The sequence below is a fragment of the Chaetodon auriga genome, chromosome 7 (assembly GCF_051107435.1).
Source record: "Chaetodon auriga isolate fChaAug3 chromosome 7, fChaAug3.hap1, whole genome shotgun sequence".
NCBI lineage: Eukaryota > Metazoa > Chordata > Actinopteri > Chaetodontiformes > Chaetodontidae > Chaetodon > Chaetodon auriga.
In genome coordinates, this window is record NC_135080.1 from 8,237,298 (window position 1) to 8,261,138 (window position 23,841).

Sequence of the window (23,841 nt, forward strand, 5' to 3'; positions counted from 1 at the left end):
AGGACATTGAAATCTTCCAGGCCATGTGGAACGGACTGTTCTTTTTTTTTTTTTTTTAAATGAAGGAGTAATTGAACAAATTTAAAGCCAGTTTTGACAGCCCGAGGTTGAAGTGAATCATGTCTTGTGAGTTTGCCCTGCCAACAAGTTCAGCAGTTTGAGTTTGGTGCTTTTCATCTTCTACCATTTATTGCTTATGTCAGCAGTTCCCAACCTTTTTGGTTTGTGACCTGAGCAAATCAACTCAACGGTTTCATATGTCTGTAAGTTGTGAGCTCGACAAGTGAATAGTGATTTTTATCTTCCAGAAGGGGAAAATTATTCATATTTCACCAGAAAAACAGCAAAATACACAAAATTTTATGTCACAGAAATCACATTTTGTTATGTTGTGTGGTTAATCATCTTGTGACCCCTCAGACAAACACTTGGGGGGGTCCTGAAGCCACAGGTTGGAAAGTGTTCATGATCTCCCAGATAACCTGGTCAGTCTACAGAATCTTCTTTTGGGTGTCAACAGTGTTTAAGATTATTAATCTAATAGCATTTACACATATATTCACAATGTTTATGCTTTGGTTGAGTGGACATGAGTTTAGAGGGAAGAAGTGAATGCAGTCATATACTGTAAAGGATCCCTGTGGCAAAACTGAGTGAGCTTTAAAATCACAGAACACTGGCAAACAAGAACGCGTGATCAGTGAAGAGAGAAACTAAACACTACAGGCCAGAATTTAGCTGACAGGATAACTAGAAAATGGATTAAACAATAAAACAGTCACAGTGTACTCAGAGGATACTTTATGGTAAAATGAAGGAGATGGAACACTGCACCAGCGCTGAAACCTGTTAAATCCCGAAGGCACCAGGCAGACATAAAAACCCAACATCAAAAAAATGTGCAGTAAATGTGGACAGTACCTGTAATTAAGAGGCCTCACTTTCACTGTGCAGTGGCAGACTTGATATACTGATTCTTAGCTCCTTTCACATCTGGAATAAACCACAGGCCAGCTGTGGCTCTGGCAGAGAGCCATCAGAGGTCACCACAGAGCCTGGAGTGACTCCAGCTGTTTGCGAGTTGCCCAGATGACACATAAACTCTATAAACAGCTTGAGACTGTGAAGGTTTGTGGCAGGAGCCAATAAACGGTTAAGAGGGATCAGCAGCATTGTCCAAGTCCAGATGATGGCCGGGGTATAGCATCACTGTAAAAGTGAAACATTCAGGTTGATTTCAGACCACAAAGGCTATAGAGAGGACTTGGAAAAACTAATGTTAGAAAAAACAATAAAAAAAACATACCCATATATTGAGTCAGCATTAACACCTGAGCACCAAGTGATTAATATTGCATGAAAACTAACTTAGTTAGCAAGCAAGCGAGCGAGCAGGGAAGCCTGAACAGTTAGCTAAAAAGGATGGATAAGCAGTTTAATAGCGAGCTGAAAGTATTGGATAAACAGTAAATAGCCCAAAGTAATGGATAACAGTTGCAGTAGTGAGCTAAAAGTAATGCATAAACAGTTGAAACTGTTAGTTAAAATTAGATAATCCTTTATTAATCCCACAAGGGGAAATTTGTGGTGTTAAGCTGCAAAGGGGATAATGCAATAGTGCAATAGTACGAAGTATCAGTAAAAAAAAACAATTTGATACTTAAGTAAATAATATAATCAGTGATGGATGGATAAAAGCTTAAAATTGATAGCTACAAGTAATGGATTAGAGGTCAAAATAGGTAAAAGTAATGGATAAATGGTTTGAAACCCTCAGCTGCTGGAAGTCTGCAAACTTGACCAGACCAAACTCACATGGAAAGTTCAGTTGTATGGAAAAATTATCCTCTACATAAACACGTGTATATAATCAACTGTGTTCGAAATCAGTTCAAATGAACACGTGTGGACCATGATGTTGGTGTAGGTGAAGGGGTGAGTTGGGGGCTGTGGGGGACAAGCAGGGCTGCTGAGCTCTGCCATAAGGAGTTCCACCATTGAATGAAGACAGCAGAAACAACAGGCAAATGAGACAGGATGCATAAAATAGTAACTTGTTTTATTCTTTTTTTAACCATGCCACCGAACACTGACGCATACAGAGTTGTGCCTGAATCCACACTGAGAAAACACTTTCACACACTGTGTTACAAAGCTGTAATGAAGAGGGATTTTACTGCACACATGGCAAGAAGAACAACCCTGATTGGATACCAGTTCGAGCTTTGATCTGGCCCTGAGGTAGACAGACATTGACATAATCTAAACAATGCTAATCACATCCTTCTAGGACACATCAAATAAAAGGACATCTGCATTATCACAACATAGAAAGATCAAAGAAAAAACCCTTTTCAAACAAAAGTGCTCTATTTCTTTTGGTCCACCAAGGAAATCCAGTTATAGTGCATGTTCATGTAGAATAGATACAGTGAATGTGTGTTTTCATGGCACTGAGTGCTGTTGGCTACTTAAGAAGGCATTGGTAATGCCCACAGACGCCAAGTTTTGCTGTACACACTGTTTTCATCCAAAGATCTCAGCCCATTGTCACTTTGAAGGGAACAATTTGATGCAAGTTCCAAGCAAGTTTTGATGTAAAAGTACACGCTTGTCTCAGTTTATCAGCCACTATCACAGTATGTTGCTTCCAGTTGCAATGTTCAGACAAAGTGGATCTACATGGCAGTCTATCTTTAATTAAGTAACAATAAACAAACACCCAGGAACAACTACCAATAGCACAGACCCATGTACTCAAGCACATCAATGCTCTACTTATAAAAGAGGCACAAGGGAGGGATCTTAATCAAATCAGAGACTTATAAAACACACACATAAAGATGTTTCTCAAATCATACCAAATGTAAACAGATAGCAAATTACTGTAATACAAAAATACAACATGTTTAAATCTATAAGGCCTGTGTTAGGCTCACATAAGGGAATAACATACCATGACAGTTTGTACATTACAGCTACACTATAACTGACAATAACCTGCTCATAGTGATTCAATGTCAGAATTTTCTTTTCAGGTTTAGTAAAAAAACAAAAAAAAACAAACCCAACAACGTCTTTTCATGTTTTCTTCAGTTTTCTCTTAGAAAATTCTGATTCTGTGATTTTTATAAGACATCTATATATAGTTAATGATAAAAAACTACACATAAAAGCCATGTTGAGGCTGTTCGCATTTTTTTACACACTGTTTGACCATTTAAAGTATGATGTATTTGTTAGAAAATTAAAACTACTAATGGATGAATAATTTGCAGTAGGTCTTAAACAAATGGTGAAAAGTGAGGAGAGGTAGAGCTCGCTCTACTAGAAATCATCCCAAGAGACGCCGACTGTGTGATGAAGACCAGCACATATTTGGTAACAAATAAACAACATATAAATAGCAAAACCTATTGCATTGCAAGAGAAACTCAAATTGTAAGCCAGCTACCTCGAAACAATAACACCCACTGCAAGAAAGACAAGGCAATTAAAGAGATCAAGCTTATGAGGTCAAAACGTGGCAGCCATTCAAGTAAAACATGCAGAAAATAAACAACTCCAAAATAAAAATCCAACAGCAGGAAAAAGAAACAAACAAAAAAAACTGAGAAGTCACAGGAATTTAGAGGAGAAAACGTCGCAAAGTTCAGCCAATCAAGCCTTCGTGGAATTATTTTCAATGTCTACTGCACAATCATAGGAGACGACTCAGGTTTGCCTGATGGTTTAGCAATCAATCACAAAAAGCTCCTGCTACACATACAGGTCAGCAGTTGCAGCCATCGTGGCGTTGATTTTACCACAGTGGATCCATTAGAGATACACTTATTATCAAAAACGTGTGTGTGTCTGTGTATGTTTGTGTTCACTAGGGCTGAAACAATAAGACGTCGGGAAACGAGCTGTCAGCAATTTTGATCATCGGTTTATTTAAGTGGGTTTTGGGGGGAAAATGGGAAATATTCCTGGCTTCCTCCTGCCTCTCAAAATGTGAGAATTTGCTGCTTTTCTGTTTCATGTCGTTATAAACTGAATCTCTTTGAGCGGGACTGTTGGTCGGTTATTTGAAGATGTCACCAAACTGCTGGTGACTGTTTTCTGACACGTTTCAGACTGAACCATTTATCACTTTGTGGTAAAAAGGATCTAATTGATGATGAAACTAATCATTAGTAGCAGCCCTAGTGTAGCGTGTACACACATTTGTATTCGTGCTTGCATGTCTCTGATGTCAGGTAAAAACCTTGTATCTCCCAAAATGGCAACTTCCCACAATGCATTTTTCAGTTTATCCAAAAAGAGTCTGATTTTTTATTTTTTATTTTTTTTTAAATCCACAGAGAAACATGTAATCTTTCAGCATGAAAAAACAGCAACATTGGAGCTACGAGGTTTTCACCCAGCAGTGACTGTGCGTGTGTGTGTCAGACTGTGCGTGGGGTCCAAGTCCTGCTCAGACGTAACAGACATACAAGTAAGTCTTTTCTATCCTCCAGTCCGCCGGCACGTCCTCCGGTTTGTGGCCCTTCATGTGCTTCTGCATGGCGGCCAGGCTCGGGCAGAAGTCCTGGCAGATGGTGCACTGGTACGGAGACGCTCCGTTGTGAGTGCGCAGGTGCTTGATCATAGCTGAGTAGTCTCTGGACCGTTGGTGACACAGCTTACACTCGAATGGCTTCTCACCTGAAAAATTCAACAATAGAGCATTAACCTTGTAGACCCGGAGTCAGAGGTCCGCCAGGTGAAACGGGATTCACCTTGATTTCAGTCCACTGTACTCGTTGTGGTGTAGTGTGTTTGTGCTTGAGGAACAGGCCTATATCGGTTTGCCTTCAGTTTGATATTAGATATTGGCCAGTCGGCGTCATGCGCTGCAAATACGACTGAGGTTTGTCTCTGACCTCAGCAAGGAATCAGATAGCAGTCAGTAAAATGTAACCTGAAATAAAATGCAGACTTGCATTTTAATGATTTCATTCAACGATTTTATATAGAAAATAATTAAATATGAAGACTCTCAGTAAGTTTCCTCTCCCATAAAATAACTTCAGAAGCCGTTAAAGCATCAAAATTTAGTGGGTTAGGATTTAGTGGATTCAGTCTCAATTTCAGCAAAATCCTTAACACCCTTTATCATAAATGCAGTTATTCATATATTCACATATTTATGTAGGACACACAACAGTCCCATGAAAAGACCAAAGCCATAAATGCATCAGTCTGACTATAGTTCACTACTTTGTCTGTGGCACTCAGCCTCAAGCCAGTTTGTTCAGTGTGAAGACATAAATCTTTAAAAACAGGTCATAAATAGATAGTCGCAGTTTTCCAAAAAAAAAAAAAAAAAAGAAGTAATTTTCTAAAAAGTTTTTGAGCAAATGTTACTCAAACAGGAGACAAAAATAGATCTGTGGGGGACCACGTCACGTCTCTGAGCCCTCACCTGTATGTACACGGTAGTGTGTTTCTAGCTGGTGTTTGAGGCTGAACCTCTTCCCGCAGCCGTTGCACTCATAAGGCTTCTCTCCTGTGTGGATGCGTTTATGGCCCCTCAGCGTGCCGTCGTCTCTGAAGCAGCTCCCGCAGAATTCACACTCAAACGGGTGATCGCCTGAAAGCACAGCCGTGTCGCAACAGCAGCAGCCACAACACCAACACAGCCCATTATCATGAGATCGCATTAATGGCTAACTTTATCCTTGGCACGACATGGTATGGTGCATATGTAGCTGCTTAGGTCAAACAGTCACAGAGCCCTTTCTGCACATGCATATCGAGCAGGGAAATGATGTGCTTTCAGACGTTGCTAATGTTATGACATGAGGACACTCCTCTTGGCTGTCTGCTAATAGCTAATAAAAGTCCTCCAGGCATGTGCTGCTCTGTTCTCTATACTGTAGTTAATCTATTTCTCTCCTAGGCTGAGGGTTTGACTCATCTCCAATGACCTATGTGCCTCATTATCTCAGTGTCCACAGCAACAGCCAAGTCAGAGGATACATTGCTCTCCTCATTACAGGCCGATTCTCCCCAATCCCCCACCCCACTGTGGAGCAGATGACATTTACAAAATGTTACTTCCAAGCAGAATGGCATACAAACAAGATACGCTGCCATGGCCAAAACTCCCTTCACTTCTGTCTCTTCACATCAATTATGTATTTCTCCTGTCTAGACATCAAGCAGTCGTGACAGCTGGGAGTGTTATTTAAGGTAAAAGAAGAAAGGGGGACATCTTTTCAGTAAATATCTCTCCGTCTCCTGCGGCACTAAGACTCACCCTCGGTAGAACACACAGACAAGTCATTTCCATTTGCTTTTCCTTCAATATTTATTTGGGTTTCCTCTATCATTTTGGGTGAACCACACTAGAACTGACAGCCGTGAATTGCAGAAGCCCAAAGGCTGTCTAAGAACCCAAAATATAAACAGGATGAAATTGCCCAAAATATGCACCGGCCATAACGGTACAGTGCTGTCATCAGAGAGGTGAGTCATCTTATGGAGAAGGGAGAAGAGGGTGGGAGAGGATGCATGCAAATTGACTAAAACCTTAAAGCCAGTAACCTAAGGAAATTAACCCATATACAAAAATAAATACAGCCGTCTGTGTCCCTTTTCCAACATATGCATGCGTTTGGCACCATGTGTTTGTGTTTTGTGACAGGAGATAACGCTACAGATAGCGATAATGGTGCAACTGATCCGTCTCTTACCCGTGTGCGAGCGCAAGTGTCTTTTGAGGGTAGTGTGGCTGGGGAAGGGGCGCTCACAGTGGCTACAGATGTAGCTGTGCATGCCTGCGTGGACCTCCATGTGCTGCTGCAGGGCCTTCTGGGTCTGGAAGCGCTTTGCACACAGCAGACAGAACACCGCCATGTCAGTCCCTGGAGAACGCACAAGACACAGACACAGTTATTTCAGTACCATACACAGACAGGGCCTTAAGTGGGGAAACTGGGTCACTTCAACTTTGTGTGAGTCCTCTGAGGGAAAAGCTTCTTTCAAAGAGCAAGTGCCTCTACCTAAACTAACTCCCCTAAAAGCCCAGAGGCACTTTCAACTGTGAGTCTTTATACGTTCTATTTTAAACCATGAAAGTCATTGTTTTCTTTAAGAGTTTCCCACACAATGCACAGCATGCCAATCACACAATCAATGGCTCCTTCCTGGTGTGTTAGATGTGTAATTATTCTCTTCATTCCCCATCAGGAGTCAGCTCCAGCCTGTGAAGTCCTCTGTCTCTGTGCTCAAAGAGCGGCTGATAGTAGCTCCACCCTAAATGATGCCTACACTATGCGCTCTGTGCAGAATGTTAAGTAGTGATATCAAGCCATTAAAGGCAGGACTGCAGGAAAAAACACAATCCAGTTTAATCCTGTGTGTGACCTGGCATCTCTTCGGGGCTGCTTTCCTGTTGCACGGAGTGTGGAGAGGAATACAGATAGGGAGACGCTGGCAGGGTAGCTCAAGTCAAAATGGCTATGTGAAGAAGATCCATTGGCTGTCATACAGTCAACACTTGATCTACAGGCTGCATACGCCAGCACTCAAATCCGTTCTGGCATTCACACAGATGCAAATTCATATGTGTAGTAAGAGTGAGGGACTGGTTAATCAGCAGCATTGGACATAACACTGCATGTCCTGGAGAGTGAGGCTTTAATGTGAGATTATGAGGTCCTTATTTCTCTGTCTGTTCAGGTTGCAGATCATTTACAATGCTAGCAGGTCCCATTGCTCCTGACTCAGATTCAATCAGACATCTCCAGCGGAGGATCATTAGTAAACAGAGGACTGTGCCAGCACTTCATTGGAATTCAAGTGGGGTTGCTGTGTCGCATTTAAAATGCAGTCTGATGAGGTCCACTAAATCAAATCATTTGTTACTGTTATTGAAGTGCCTTGAGGCAACTGGCAATTAAATTGGAATTAACGCAGGGAAAGGGATACAGCACACTCATACTAAGAGGGAAGAGTGTCAGACACTTGCTTTAGGTACTATCAAGTTAACAGACAAGCCTGTTCAAAGTAGAAAGAAAAAGAAACAAATCAAGCAAATTCACATTTTCAGGGATAAATCAGAAACATTCACTGTGTATTTACTAAGCCACGTATCACAGTTTGCTCAAACAAAGCAAGACGCCTTTTTAGACTTCACATTTCACGGACAAGTACAATTTGGCATCGAAGCACAAAGCCTTTTCTTTGAAATTATAGTGCTCCTTTTTGAATCTAGTTTTTGAAAATTTGCCCCTGAAGCAGCGCTAATAGAACTGATCATTCGTAATCATTAACAGAAAGAAGACAGGATGAAAGACATTCCCTGATCTTAACAATCCTGCAGGGAGGCGATCCGGTGTAATGAACTGCACCTGTTCAGAGGCTTCAGCCTGTGGACTTTTGCACAAAGGGCACACAATGAGGTTCAGGCCCTCATTGACCAAGCCCATTAGTCATAGGCTCCTCACGCAACTCCTACAATCCCTGTCTTTATGCTGTCGCCTAATGACCAAGGCCCTTTCTCACCCACGGATCACAATATTTTAGTTGAAGACAAAAGACCCTCCATTCTCAACGCCTCTGCGCCCTCCCCACTCCCCTTATCCGCTGACCATACAGGAAATCCTTTCACCGTCTGACCGGCTTCACTTTCTGCCTGAGTCATACCTAACTAACGCCAGTTCACTGTGCGGTGCAACAGTGGAGTCTGGATAATGATCTATCTAAAGACATTTCAGAGGCACAAAATGCAGTCTCTGCATGACCTGTGGTGTGGAGCCTTGATCCACTTCAAGCAGTTTCTCTGGTAATATTTGCTGCCGCCAGCAGGGGGAGTGCTTTCTGTACCAATGTGTCCAGGTTAGTTCAGCTGCAGGCAGAGCCCTCAACCAACTGAATAACATATTATCCACCTTGTAGATACTTCAAAGCTACTTAAATCAATCCTCTCTCCACTCTCTCCTTATTAACTATCATATATTGTAAATGCTTGTTTCAGTGCAGCCTGCGTACTTTGTTCTGTCTGCTCTGAAAGTTTTAACATCCCAGTTTCTTTGTGCTGGTAAAGCCTTACTCCCTGACACACTCGCAGACTCTTACAGATGTATATCCTGATCCCTCTGTCACCAACAATACTGAAACTTGAGTAAAGAAATATGACAAATATTCTGTCACAAGAATCTCACTCTTGATCTCAGGTTGACACACGGTGACAACAGCTCAGCAGTCGTTTTCGGTTTTATTCTGCGCAGCCGACGCTGAAAATAAAAATAACAAATAATATCTTGAAGTGTAAACAAGAACCTTCGGAGGCAGGGAAGTGTTTGTATGTGTTAGTGGTGGCATTTCGCCTTGCTGCGCTCTGTTAACTTTTCAAACAAAAAGGATTTGCAGTTGTAGAGTTTTCCAGTAAGCTTTGGTAATAAGTGCAGAGGAGCTTCTTTATGAGAGAATAAGCCCTAAAGTTGGCTGTCATTGCCCCCTGCTTTCTCACCCTTAACCAGACAATGGGCTTGGGATTTGGGTTTTAAGGCACAGGATGACCCCTGACCCTTGGTCCTCAATGGGGTAAATACCATGTAATCAATGGTATTCCTCAAAGGCTGGAGAGTTGACTGAGCATTGTGTTTAGTGGGAGGGAGCCTTAACGGTGGGAGTAATGATTTACTTTCAAGCAATTCGGCCATGAGGCAGAAAATATAAACATTTACCGTGTTCATTACATTACTGAGCTGCTTGTGTAATGTACAATGAGGCTGGTAATTCAAGACGGTTCAAGGTTGTTATGCTATTTCATCATATCTCCATGTGTATACTCATGTGATTAAACATGGTCTGCCTTCATACATCTGCCACTTATTCAGTCCAACCGAGGTGGGAGCCAGCCACGCTCTCACGCTGCCTAAGAAACAAAACCATGTGTCTAGGCAACCAGATAGGATCATGGTCCTTGTTGGGGTGAAGTGTTCAAGCTAATCCCTTCATTCACAAATAAGCGCAGCCTGTTTCTTTTCAAGCGGCAAACAAAAGTTTTCCCACCCTGAGAATCTGGGAGTAAACCCACTGCAAATTGAACAAGAGATTGTATTGAGAGACGATGGCAAATCTGTATAATTTCTTCTGTGTTATTCTTAACTTCAGTGTCCAATTAAACTGATTGATTTGTGAATAATTTGTCTTTTATAGTTGCTGAAATATATGGAAACAAAACATTTAATTTTAACTGTAATTAATGTAATGTACACTTTATATTAAGGTGCACACATTCACCAGTGACTAGTTGCTTATTAGCATGTATATTAGCAGCACATTGTCTCTTTATTAGTCATTATAAAACACTTATTAATACCTTATTCTGCATGGTCACATTCTACAGATACTAGGCTATTAAATAAGAGTTTACCCTCAATAACCTTATAATTGCTACTCGGTGATGGTAAGGAAAGTGTTTTTTAATCAGTGATTTAAATAACCTAACCCCAACTCTGAGAATAAGGCAAAATGCTTCATAATGACTAATAAAGCCAATATGCTGCTAATATGCATGATAATAAGCAACTAGTTGATGCAGAATGGGAGTATCTTTAATATAAAGTGTTACTTTGCATTATTTTAATAAATGCTTGTGGAAATGGATCTATTGAGTTATTTGTTTTGGTAGATGGCTAAACAAATCTGCTGCGGCTATCAAAGGTGGAAGGAGTTTCAAACAGATTTCACAATTTAGAGTATTTCATCAATGTTGATCATGTCCACCAGCTAGAGTATGCGTTATAAATACGCTGTAAACTATGTTTTAAAGCCCTGCTCAGTGTACATACTTTGTGCTCTCTATCTACCCGCTCACTGATATGACTCTGTTAACCAGGGCTGTGCAGGCTATATTATGTGCTGGACCTCACATGACCCTGTGCATTCATGCTACCGTAAGTGTTCATGCAGACAGCTCCCTGTAGATGTAGCAGCTCCAGAAGTACACACACACAAAAGCTACAGTACCTTAAACAACCCCGGGCGCTCATCAGTAGACTGCTAATCTACCCGAGTGAGGAACAACCGACTTAATAATTAATGCAACAAGAGATACGTTGCTCGTGTTTAACCACCATTCCATGGATCGGTTCATTGAGGTCACACACTGTTTCATTCGCCTCGATTCCTAGAATGTTGACAATATTTTCTCTATCCACTATATTTCGCTCTACTTGAAATGACAGGGCATCCTGGGGCTTTGTGTATCATGACAGTCAGTGCAAATAAATACTGGGGGCACAGTGGCCAAACAGAGCACAGTTCAATTCAGTTTAAGGCTTGTATTAACAGGCGGGTGCAGTATGATGACGGACACGCAATTAGGCGAGCTAAAAGGTCTGCATCAAGAGGGCTGCATTATAAAGCCTGAGCTGTATCTGAATGGACTACAGGACTGTTTAATTAGGGCTCAGACAGAAGGTAATATTATTCACTTGATGAAGCAGCCTGTAATGTGTGGAAACCACAGCAGTGCAGCTGCTGTGAGTACACAAAGGCAGCACTCTTATGGCCTTTGCCTTGAAGGCAAGGTGGCAGAATGGTCGGCCAGCATGGTTTGAAGCAAATACAGTCGATTTCTGTGCGTGCTGTAGATAAGCTACCATCCTGGGTTTTCCAAAATTGAAAGCTTGGTGCCCCAGAGCCTTGACTTGCACTGATGAAACAAACCCCTTTGTTGTGAGAGCAATTCGGAGACAGTTCCATTCTTTTATTTTGGGCACTGACAAGTAGGTCAGAGGAGACTATGACAGTGCTGTGGTGAGGAGTAAACAGCAGCACATGATGTTGTTTTCCTCTCAGTCCTGGCATCTAACACCAGCAGCAATCCTTTTGCCCTCAGGAAGTCCTCACATACCCCCTGCCCCCTTCCCTTCCCACAGTCCGCTCCACCCCCAACCCCCCTTCCCCCCATCCCCCTCTTTGATCTCTAACTTCAGCAACCCACGGCCATTCACCTCTGACATATCAAAATGGTTAGAGACTTTCACTGTAGTCAGCGTTGCCAAATTGCTTCAGAGTAAGGTCCCCCAAAAGTAGTATTATTTCCCCTCTGGAGGAGGTGGACAGCAGTGTCGCAGCTGCTGAGGTCTGACAAGTGTTAATCTGCTAAGAGGAAACTCATTTGGCTCACTGGTTATGCCACATGGCAAATTAAGCTGAGACTGCATGATCAGCACTGAAAGATCCTGTGTTTTTAGGGGAAATGAAATGCAGGTTGTAAATCTTTGCACGGAGTTGGAGCCATGTCATAGTTTCCCCACATAACCTCAACACAGCTGATTAAATTACCTGTAACTCATGTCAGTGTCCGCTGCGAGAGTTACAATAAGTGTCAGTAAAAAAGGGTCATGCGTCACAGCAGACCGAGCTGAGATCACGACAAAATGAGAGAGTAATGCCCTCCTGTACCCTGCTCCGGATGCACTGCCAAGCTGAAACCGAGCTCTGGATGTTTACAACTCGGGGAGATGAGGGTAGAAACTTCTGGGCATCGTTAACACCCCCTCCATGTCCACATTCATTAAGTATTCATACTGTGTGTGCCACCTGGAGTTACAGTTACGTGCCAATGCTCCGGAGAGGGTTATCACCTTTCTCTGACAGTAGCAGAAAAGGTGTGGATTCAGACACTGTCAGGTATATATACCATCTGACAACAATACAGCGTTTTTTTTCACAGTCAAACACGTGTTGTTAAATCTTTCTCAATTCAAGCTAATGGGGTAATATATAAGAGTAAAGTGCCACTACAGGGCATACTTCTAAAGGCTTTAGAGGTTGTCAGTAATGATTTTATCAGTGGCAGTTCACTAGTTTTCAACGCTTTAAAGAGCCGTGTTGAGCTAGGTTATTAACTGAGTGATATTATTAGTATTTTCACAGATCTGATAACTGGGTCATAGATTTGTCTGCTTTAAAATAGGGCTGCAGCTAACCATTATTTTGTTTTGTTTTTCTTGATCAGTCGATTAATCGTTTGGTCCATCACTCCTGAAAAATGTCTCTCATAGTTCCCCAGAGCCTAGGGTGATGTTTTCAAAGTCCAAAAACTGAAAATATTAATTTTACTAGCAAATATTGACATTACAGAGGCTGGAAACACAACATTTTTGCTTAGAAAATTACTATAGTTTTAACCTTTGCAGATCTGTCAATCGACTGATTAATCAACTAATCGTTTAGCTACTACAAAATAAACTGACCAGCCTTAGCTGTAAATGATATTGTAAATCATTAAAGGTTTTATTTACTTATTATTGCTCACGTTGAGGCTTTCTTTCAAAATGTGTCAGGGGTCAATTCAGCAGAGTTCTTCCTAATTAGTCAAAGAGCTAAAAATACAAAGGAAGCCATGTTGACAGAGAAAAGACGCAAAATGTCCTGATATTTCTTCATGTTTATGGATTATTACTGACACTTTGATGTACGTAGTTTTATCTAAACTTGTGTGTTGAGAGTTAACATTTGTTTTACATATTTTATTCAGTTTTAGGAATTTTTTATGTTTTATGTATCTTCAGTTTAAGTCTGTGTGTTGTGTTTCTGCTGACTGCATTACAAATTCCACCGCTGGCATAATAAAGCTAAAGTTGATGGGAAGTTTGAATTAATTACTTATTAACCATCAATGAGGTCATTGCTGATGACTTGGAAACAAATACTACTCTTGACATGCACCTGTTTTCTTGATTTTTTTAGATTCTGTGTTAAAGGTTATAAACTTAATCTCCCTTGTTTTCTATATTGTCTTCCTCTTGCTAGAAAATACTTGCGTATGTTTATGTAACTTGCGTATGTTTTGAAACGTGCCGCGTGAGTTAAGTTTGCTGTTAATACCAGACATTCATTGGACAAAAAAAAAGTTTAATGTAATGCCATTTTCTCGCTGGAAAACAAAAGGTGTCCATCTTGTTGTTGAGTGTAAGTGTAAATAATTCCACAGGCGCTCTCAGGCGGGAGGTGAGGATAGTATGTCTGTGAAACTGTAATGCTGGAGCTGTAAAGCTACGGCTGTGGCAAAGTGGCATGCAGTGGGTCTGGATGCCAAGAGATATTAGTGGGTGATATGTGAGAGGGCCTCCCACCTCCCTGTTGATAAATTATGGAGCATCATGACAGGAACAGTTTAACCCAGCCAGCATGACAGGCAAGTTTAGAGCCATGATCACAAGTACTGTAGTCACGGCTTACTCGACAGCTCAATGCATGCTGCCCAGGTTAAACATAATGAGGGTGTGTGTGTGGAGGGCGCGTTAGTGCATGCACATGTTTGTAAAGTACCTGTGTGTGTTTGCCTGTGGGCTTCCAGAGCATCCTCTGAGGAGAACGTTGCTCCACACTGATCACACACCAGCGCCTCTGCAGGAGCTGCGGATAAAATCAAATTTATAAGACGGTGTCTCGATCAGACATTAACAGGTGCGTTTGTAATTGCAGAATAAGTCTGTTAATTTAGCGTTTAAAGGGAACTGTGGCAAAAGCAGCAAGAGTGGAACAAAGGCGCCCCATTTCAAAAGTCACCAAAGAGCCTCGCTTGTCACACACTTGCTCTTTTCAGGTGTTAACACAAGGAAGCAAATGCGCAGAGTACAATGGAGCAGAGGAAAGCGCCATAAAAACACAACTCAGGACAAACAAAAGCACCAGACAGGGTGCAACGGCCCTTCTTCTTGACAAAAAAGAGCCGAGCTGAAGAGTTTTATTTACCGTGCCCTGTTATCAGTCTCTGAACAGTGAGCAGACTGTCTGCCTGAGAGGCCACAGAAGGACTGGGTGTTCTCTCTACAGCAGACGCTTCCCGCCTACGGCACATCCCTTTATCAAAAAAAAACAGTTCAGAGTCAACACCCCAAATCCCATCGCATACACTGTAACTACAGTTCCCAGTTCACCTTTGGAATGCCCTTGTCTATTGTGATGAAGACATGAAAGAGACAAGTATGCATACTGCTTGCAGAAATGTTCAATCCTCGTTCTGCACTCACCTCACACCTGCACAGACAGGCACATAGGACAGATATGCACACACACACACACACACACACACACATTCTGTCTCACACACACGCACACACACAGCTGTTTGGATGTGGGTTGGCTCTCACAGAGATGTAAATCGGTTGCAGATCCATACTGGCCCAGGGCTCATTCACTGATCTATTTTCTGCTCAGCTGGCTTTAAATGAAGTTAAAATGACTCATTAAAACACCCACAAGCTTTGGGAACTCTGAGCGCTACAGCCTAAATGTGGTCCTCTTTCAACTCTTACGATGCCTCTATACACAGACACTGTGCCACTGTTCCTCTTGCTGCATACAAATAACAAAAAAGCCCCAATCTGTTCATTTCTAAAAACAACAGTTTTTGAAAACAAACTGTGACTGTTTTGGAGCTGTGCGTTTTGTTACACGGAGCAAAAAATAAAACTTGGTAGAGAGTAGTCTTATATAGTAGTAACACAAGAGCAATGTTGTAGATCCTGATGTTGTGTGACGCTGTCCAGTGTGGTGTGTTGTGTTGTGTGAGATTGTGTGATAAGGGAAGAAGAGAACATAGTGCATTGTCTTGTGCAGTCAAAGGCACGGAGTGTGCTCTCATCCATAAACCATCAAACTGTCTCCAGACGCGGCTGCAATCGTCCTCCATCAAAACACTTTGTCTGGCATACCAAAATAAGAGCCAGCATCGAGCTGAATACCAAATCAGCCCATTAGAGCAGTGGAGCACTCGCTCCTTAGCAACCAGTGGGATCTAAGGCTGCTATACCGAAATACACAGTGACAAAGAAATGAGATCCACATCTCTCTCTTTTTTTTTTTTTTTTGTAGTATTATGGGCTGACACATTGGGATGGGGAGAGTTTATGCAAAAAATTCAAATTAGGTTAAAGGTGCCGCTGTGGTGGATGTCGCTGCGAATTGAAAATCAAAGCGTGTTGTCGGGGTCTGGGAGCAGTGCGAGACAACACGCGTGTTTAGGGTTATGTGGAGGGTACAGAGGAGGAGAAAGGGACGACTCAGGTGAAGTTTAAAGACGCAGGTTCTCTCTCATCTGTCAGCAGTATGTCATTCCAGAACAATCCTCAGAGGGAAGGCGGAGAGGACAGGGACCTCGCCTTGTCTATACACATATACCAACTGAGGTTTCTGTTTTAGTTTCATTTTTAGTCCCTGATCTCCCCCCTCCAACCCCCCTCCTCCCCCTCTGCTCCTCTTTCTCTATTTTGGATAAAGTAGCTGGGAGAGCAGTCAGGTCTGATTAAGTCTGCATTTGGGTACAGTGTGTTCCTGGACACACATCTGCGAGCGAGCCATCACACACGCTTCGGAACACTGGCAGAACACCCAGGCCTGCCGGCAGCTGATGATGTCATCACTCAGAAGGGGCAGAGCTGGCGAGCTGCCAGACTCTCCGAAAAAACACAGAAAGGATTCAAACGGAGGGAGAGAGAGGGAGAGAGAGGGAGAGAGAGGGAGAGGAGAGGGAGGGAGATGTACACAGACCTAAGCATGGAAAAGAAAGCATGATCCAAGTATTCGGAGCAGCACTAACTGGGAGGAGGAAGAGGAGGAGGGGGAGGAGGAAGGGGGTTGTAGTATGAACAGGTGCATTTGAAAGGCCGCACTATCAAGAGGCTTCATAAGCACTGAATACTCTGAGCTGAGAGTGCGAGAGTTACTAAGTACCTGTATGAGACAGCATGTGCATCCGCAGCCGCATGCTGTCCTGGAAGTGTTTGCCACAGTATTCACAGCCGTGGCCCTTCTCCTCATTATGCAGCCTCCTGTGGAAAGACAAACACTAATGTGAGCATGTTAAGGGAGACGAGAACAGAGCGAAAAACGCACTTGTAATAATAAAAGTATCTCGATTCTGTGCTTTTTTTTCTCCTTCTCTGTAAGGTCTCCCAAACCCAGAAGCATCATTGTCCCCGTAACAAGAGGAGCATGTTTTAATTCCGGCAAGAATCCCTCACTGAATGCAACATCATTAGTGTAAGAGGCCTTTGGAGTTGTGAATCACGACGCATGAATGCTAAAAGAACACAGACAATAGGATATCTGGCTAATTTCAGAGTGCAGACATACGCGTGCCTCCACCCGCCAGCATTGCAAGACACTGGGCACGCACACACAAACGCACACACCAAGTACGTGCATGCAAACTCACATCTCACAGCAGCACGCACACACACTTCTCCTGCAATGAAAAGGAGAAAAGAAGATGATTCGCTGAAGCTCTGCCGGCAGCAAAACCTATCATATCATATCACACACATCCAAGCATGCAAGGCATCTGTACTGTTATCCTTACATCACCCCGCGAACAGCAGAGAAAATGGCCTCAGAAGAGTCCGCGATGAAACACACTCAGTGGTCAAAACAAATCCCGAGATGGAATTTAACACATGTGCGATCCACAATAACATATGAAGGGAAAGAGTCATTTTGGAGCTCGAATTTTTTTGGTTTTTTATTATAAGTTTGAAGATTTGACTGACTTTTAAAGACGATAATTTACTTCAGAGTTCATTTGAGACCGAAAAAGCTTTTATTTTGGGTCTTTGGATGGCCCAGCAGTCTGACGTGTCAACCTTGTAACCATGATGTATATGTTTCCTTTCTTCTCTCCACACAGTCTATTTAATAAAAAGGAAAAATACAGCGCGTCCTGGTGGCCCAGAGGCTTAAGGTGCTCACCATATAATCACAAAGATTGAGTCCAGCTCGGGATGTTTGCTGCATTTCATTCCCCAGTGCCCTCATTTCCTGTCTCTACCAAAATAAACACAATAATAAAGACATTTTAAAATCTTCTAAAAGACGAAAATGCCACAAAGATAGAATTAATAATGATATTATGAATTTCATTCCTGAAATGGACACAATGATAATAATAAAAAAAAAATAAGTTTATTAATTTAAGAATACTGAAAACTGCAAAATTTATTCTTTAAACATGCAAAATATCCCTTTTTATTCAGCATTAACTACTTGTTTATTATGTATATTAGTAGCATATTGGCTCTTGATTAGTCATTATAAATCACCTATTAATGTCTAATGGATTTATTAAGTGTTAGGTTGTTGAGATCACTCTTTCTTACTTACTGTCAGTAAGCAGTAATTAAGAGGTTATTGAGGAAAAACTCTTATCTAACGACCTGTATTTGTAGAAGATGGTCATGTGGAATTAGGCATTAATAAGTGCTTTATATTGAGCCAGTATGCTGCTAATATGCATGCTAATATGAAACAAGCTAATGATGAATATGTGTACCTTAATATAAAGGTTTCAGCAACCTTTAAAATTACCTGAACTGTAGTTTAAATTTTTTGTGCTGACATAAAATTAAAAATACAAATATAAAAAAATATATATATTTATGCAGCATGTTTCTAATTTTGCAACATATTTTCTCTATTTTTTGTTCCTTTACTGCTGAAGCAAATATTCTAAACCAAATCTGTTAAATTTCTGTCGCTCTTCATAGTGAAATTGTGCCAGGAGATACTTGTGTAACAACACTAGAAAATGTCAATCTGCAGACCAGGTGTATGCTCAGTGACCTGGTTACAGACCTACAGCAACTTCAGCACATCCTCAAGCAGCGCCACCAATGCAAGTCCTTCAACCTGCGGACATCCGCCTGTCTCCATGAGTAAGAAATCACTAAATATCCCACAGGATGCTTCGTTTCACCGGGCGCTTTCAACAAAACTCTGGAGTGGCACGGGGCTGGAATGTCAGCCACAGGCGCAGATAGAGAAAGACTGTGATCCTAATCATGAGTTGGCTGCATATCGGGACTTTTGGCTCACAGACTGTCTTGTTTCTAATGATTAGTGATGAGTCAAACACTGCCAAGCACGCACAGTTATAAACATCTGCAATCAAGCTAATGAGAGCTGTCATTGAGCTAGTCTAACTTTTTGTGTACAATGACACAATCTGAACTGACAAGCTCGTAAATAAAGGAGAGATGAGCAGAAAACAGCGGAGCGAGTCGTGAAACAGAAGTTATCCATCATGAAGCTGAAGCGTCCAGCCTGGTCCCCGCTGAGAGGCTCCTCTCTGCTGATGCAAAGGAATGCACATCAAAAAGACTGAGAGACAGCCTGTTGTGTGCGGCACGCTTCTGCACAAATAATCAAACAGAATTTAGAAAATCAGGCTTTGTAAATACCGACGTTACGCGACACCAAGGCCTCTTTATATCAAATCCCTCACAAAGACCCGATTCAAACCTTCCCGAGACGTCTCACTGTTAAGACACGAGTGCAGGTGTCCCTGAGAATAAATTAACATATTTGCTGTTGCTCCTTCCAGCTTTTAGCTCTCATAGTATTGTAACATGATAGAGGGGCTGGGGATCATAAAGACCAAGTATTCAGCTCAAGGGACACATGTCCGACGCTTCTCCTTACAGCATAATCAACTGCTTGGCTTATATTCATCACACCACACGAGCACATGCCTCACATCTTTGATTAGACGCAACATGTTTCTCAGTAAAATGCTGCGTAACGAGTGTAGCAGTGTTGTTTTTTTTTTGTTTTTTTTTTTACAGCAAAATGGCACCAAAAGTCTGCCCTCTTTAGGCTTTAACAAGTGATTCTTAGATTTTGGACCCCCATAGATTCACATTGTCATTCTGTTTAAATTTCCATTATTTGAGATATAGAAATACAGTTTAATCTATATTGTAATGCTGCAGGAAAGCGTTACAAATGTGTGTTGATGGATCTTTTGTGCCTGTTACCTGTGCTGCTCCATGGCCTGCCTGCTGTGCAGCTGAAGCCCACACTCTCCACAGCACTGCTGGCCTTGAGCCTGGCCCTCATGTCTCATCCCAGCAGCAAACTGGCCCAGCCTGCTGAGGAGCTCCCTGTGCAGCAAGCCTTGGTGCAGCAGGCCGCTGTAGGCCCTGGGGTCCAGCGGCACGCCCAGGGACGGGGCCACTGAAACGGACACCGGCAGCATCCCCTCCCCCGTGTGGTTGGAGGGCACAGAGTATATGGAGGCCAGATGCTTCTCAGCGATCCCGGGGAAACAGTCAACAGAGTTCCCCACCACTTGTCCTCCGTCTTCCGGGCTTGTGTGCAGCTCTCGAGCGCTGGTGATCACGCTGCCTCTAAGGGGCGTCCCCGGGTCCTCATCTCTGGGCTGGTCTGACACGCAGCTTCCTTCCCCGGTGCTGGAGGACCTGCCCTCGCAGCCGTTGGCATCATCCACCTGCATGTTCTCTGATTTTATACTTCTGGCAGGATCCAGGGATGGGGCCTGGCATAACTCTGCACTGTGGTGCTGAGGCTGCTGGGAACTCTCCATGTCATCCTCCGTGTCCATCTTGGGGCTCGATTCAGGAGCCGCCTCGGGCTCTGGACCAGGAGAGCTCCTCTCCGTCATGTGGTACAGCGCCAGGTGGTGTAGCGCAGTGGGAGTGGTGCGGGTGGGTCCATCCTGTATGGAATGCTTCTTGGACATCAACATGTGCCTCCAGTGTCTGGCCCGGCTGTGGTCACCGTGGTCTCCGGAGCTGTGATTCCTCACTGCCACCTCCTCGCTCTGCTCCGCCTGGATGGTCTCCAGCACCTTCAGGCACTGCTCCTCCAGGTACTCGATCTCCAGGATCTCAGCGGCGTACAGCAGGTCATCCAGGTCCTCGGCTGTGGCCTGGAGCGAGGCGGTGTAGGCGTACTCCAGGATCTGCTGGAAGGTCTTGGGGGACAGGAAGTCCAGGGCGTAGCGCAGGCTGCTGCGGTGGAACAAGATCTCGAACATTTTGCTGGTGCAGGCCAGGACGGTGCGGTGCGCCGGGAACTCCTGGCCGTCCACCGTGATGATGACATCACACAAGGTGCCGGTCAGACGCATCTGATTGGCCCGCTGCAGAAGCGTGCTGGGGTGAGTGGGATTGTGGAGCTGGAGCACACCCATGTTTGTCAGACCCGTATCCACTCGGACCTTCGCGGAGCCCACGCATGAGGTGTGGCTGTCCTGCCTGCTTCACTTGCCTTCAGCTGGTTGTGGGTCTGCGGTTTGGGTGGAGGGGGAGGGTAGAGGATCATTAGTGCCCGTCTGGCTCACAATGTGATATAAAAGGCAGTTAATTATACTCCAGTGTCCACTCCATGGTCAGCCAGGAGGAATACTTAAAAAAATAATATACATCAAAAAAATATCAACTTAAATATATTCTGAGAAACATAACCCCCCTCGTGATCTCTTCAGAGGTTTTATTTCATGCACTGAACATGTTTATTTATTTTAATTAAGAACCAAAGACAGACAACAGGTCGATAAGCGCAAAGCAACAGTTTCCATTGCAGGTGATTAGTCTGAGGTCTCTGAGAGCGGTCACGTCGCTGTAATAACGTCTGCATACTGAGAGGTGACGGTTCAATTTATCAAGCTTCTCTCTCTCTCTCTCTCTCTCTCTCTCTCTCTCTCTCTCTCTCTCAACTCTCTCACACACACACACACACACACACACTCTCACGCACACTCACACACTCATGTCCTCAACAGGTAGGCCTGCTATTAAACGCCTTGAAAGGCTGATTAGTCCATTTAGGCTGCGCACGTGTATGATTAGATGCGTTAAAGCCAATTAAGCGGCTCCGCTAAAAATCCCTAAATAAGTTATAAAACAATCAAACAGACGAAAGCATGAAAAGGAAGCGCGAGCCTGGCACAGACGCACGTTTCTCCAGCACATTTAAACACCTAAATGACGGCGTGAGTGATGACACGGCTCGGTATGATGATCAGTACTGTCGGACCACTCAGCAGCACCTCGAGTGATGCTGACAGGCTGCATCCTCAACTAACCGCAACATCAGAGCGCATCAGGTGCACACGCACAGATCCACCTTTATTATCCAAACACGGTGCGACAAATGAACGCTCTCCGCGCGCTTATTTGCGGTCTGCTCGGTGTTTGAGGAGACGAGTGCTGTCGGAAAATAAAAGACCCAATTTAGCCAAAAATAGTCCACTGATGTCTGTGCGAAGTGGACAGTCTGCGATACAGCCTGAGCTTAATCAAGTTTGTAAAATCCCAAATCCGGCTGCGGCCAAACTTGGGTCCATTTCCACATGTGTGCTGTGAAAGCAAATTCTAAGAACCCGCCGCAGACTGCCCTTATTTCTAATATTAATTGTTAAAATGAGTCTGAGGCTGAAAAGAAGTTAATCGGAGCGGAATGGGCAGACTGAAATGAGCAGCGGGAATGAGAAAAGTGGCGGCTGTCACAGTTCTTCTTACCTCTGTCTCCTAACGTCCTCCGCTGATTATCCAGGCAACATCATGGTTACACATTTCACAGTACCCGCTCCAAACTCAGTCCTGCTCCAAGTAAGCAAATCATCACCCAGCCGCGACAGTCAAAGCAGCGGGGGAAACGCAGGACTTCCGCGGAGAACTTTCAAAATAAAACCTCTCTTCGGAACCACGTGTTGAAATGTGCGTGAAGAGGCGAGGGTTGCCAAGTGGAGTGTTAAAGATAGCAAGAAAAGAACCATTACATTAACTAATTGATTAGAAGAGGAGATGCCCAGTTAATCAATGACTATGCTGCAACCAAACTCATGAACTAAGGGTATTTAAAACATTCATTTGGCGTGCAAGAACTTGATTTAATAGTCAGATAAAGACTATCAAAGTAAAGATGGACTTTGGAATCAAAATGGTGTTGGTCAATAATGTTAATGTTTCGCTATATTTGTATGTAGCTTTGATTTCCTACAGTATTGGAAATAACAGGAAGCAAAACTTTTGGTATGCTGCATATTTTTACTGCATATATAGTTACTGAATAAATATTTAAGATGCATTAGGAACTTCCTCGCTAGTTTTTTTTTCTTCAAGTCAGATCTCTGTTTGAACCTTACTTTACATATGTTACATTGTTTATTAACCAAGTAACAAAGTACATGTACTCAGTTTTGAGATACTTACATACTGACATACTGACTGACACTTGAGTCCACTCATTTTATATAGTACTGTACACTTTTATTTCACTACTTTCATCAGCCATAGTTACTTTTTAGCTGATATGATGACTGTGAAATGAAACTTCTTGTGTATAAACATTAAACTACAGGACATAAGTTAAAATTAGTTCCACGTGGATCATGTGCAACATTTAAAACGTTTGATATGATGCTGTATCAATAATAGTAGTGTCATAATAATATAGCATGGAGTCCGTTCTTTTATACATTTCTCCGTCTTAGCACTGACTTTTGTTTTTTTTACGCTTGTACTTTGAAGGCCTCATCACCACGCTTCCGGTATCATCATACCTGCCTGCTGCGAACTTGACTGGCTGCAAATCATCAGCGGGGCGACGTCACGGCTCTGAATGATCGCCCTCTGCTCCGCGTCTCTTCGTCAAGGCTGCAATCAGAGACATCTACAGGGCATCTGAACTACCGACAGCCTGCCAGGTTAGGAGCAGTTTGTTGTCCTGAAATAAGAAGCAGAAACTGTTCAACGCAGCGGACAGAAAAATCAAATCAGTATTTAACAGGTCACACTGAGAGGAAGATGAAATTAGGTAAGAAGGAGCTGGAGGTGAGTGGAACAGGATGCCATGCTGGGTCAGTGCTGGCCGCTGTGGTTGTTGACACTCTGTTGACACAGCACCGGTTTGCGTGTTCATGTCACATTAGAGGTACTGAAGGGAGGAATGCCACAGCTGAAAATATCAAGCCCTCACTGGTACTTAGTATTTTGACATCCTAGCCTGGAAGTATTAACTTTACTCCCGCACAAACATGCATTATGT

General features: G+C 43.0%; 1 protein-coding gene across 3 annotated transcripts; it reads right to left on the reverse strand.

Moving 5' to 3' along the window:
• Positions 1 to 2,038: 2,038 nt before the first annotated feature.
• On the reverse strand, positions 2,039 to 23,694 carry zbtb16b (zinc finger and BTB domain containing 16b). 3 transcript variants are annotated; one of them, XM_076736018.1, is made up of 8 exons: positions 23,357 to 23,694; positions 22,314 to 22,489; positions 19,806 to 21,078; positions 16,729 to 16,826; positions 14,323 to 14,409; positions 6,723 to 6,893; positions 5,450 to 5,617; positions 2,039 to 4,689 (listed from the first exon to the last, which is right to left on the reverse strand). In XM_076736018.1, exons 3-8 carry the CDS (start codon positions 20,981 to 20,983, stop codon positions 4,460 to 4,462), a joined length of 1,932 nt encoding a protein of 643 aa, XP_076592133.1. In that variant the 5' UTR covers positions 20,984 to 21,078; positions 22,314 to 22,489; positions 23,357 to 23,694; the 3' UTR covers positions 2,039 to 4,459. The 3 variants fall into 3 exon arrangements, with proteins under 3 accessions (XP_076592133.1, XP_076592132.1, XP_076592134.1); XM_076736017.1 differs by lacking the exon at positions 23,357 to 23,694 and adding an exon at positions 14,749 to 14,856 and having other exon boundaries at positions 22,314 to 22,413; XM_076736019.1 differs by lacking the exons at positions 14,323 to 14,409; positions 23,357 to 23,694 and having other exon boundaries at positions 22,314 to 22,413.
• Positions 23,695 to 23,841: the final 147 nt, after the last annotated feature.

Coding starts and splice junctions, on each gene's coding strand:
- zbtb16b (XM_076736017.1), bottom strand. CDS start 20,983: ATGGGTGTGCTCCAGCTCCACAATCCCACTCACCCCAGCACGCTTCTG. Junction 16,827..19,805: donor CAGGCCATGGAGCAGCACAG/GTAACAGGCACA, acceptor GTCTTTCCACAG/GAGGCTGCATAATGAGGAGA. Junction 14,410..14,748: donor GAGACTGATAACAGGGCACG/GTAAATAAAACT, acceptor TTTTATCCGCAG/CTCCTGCAGAGGCGCTGGTG.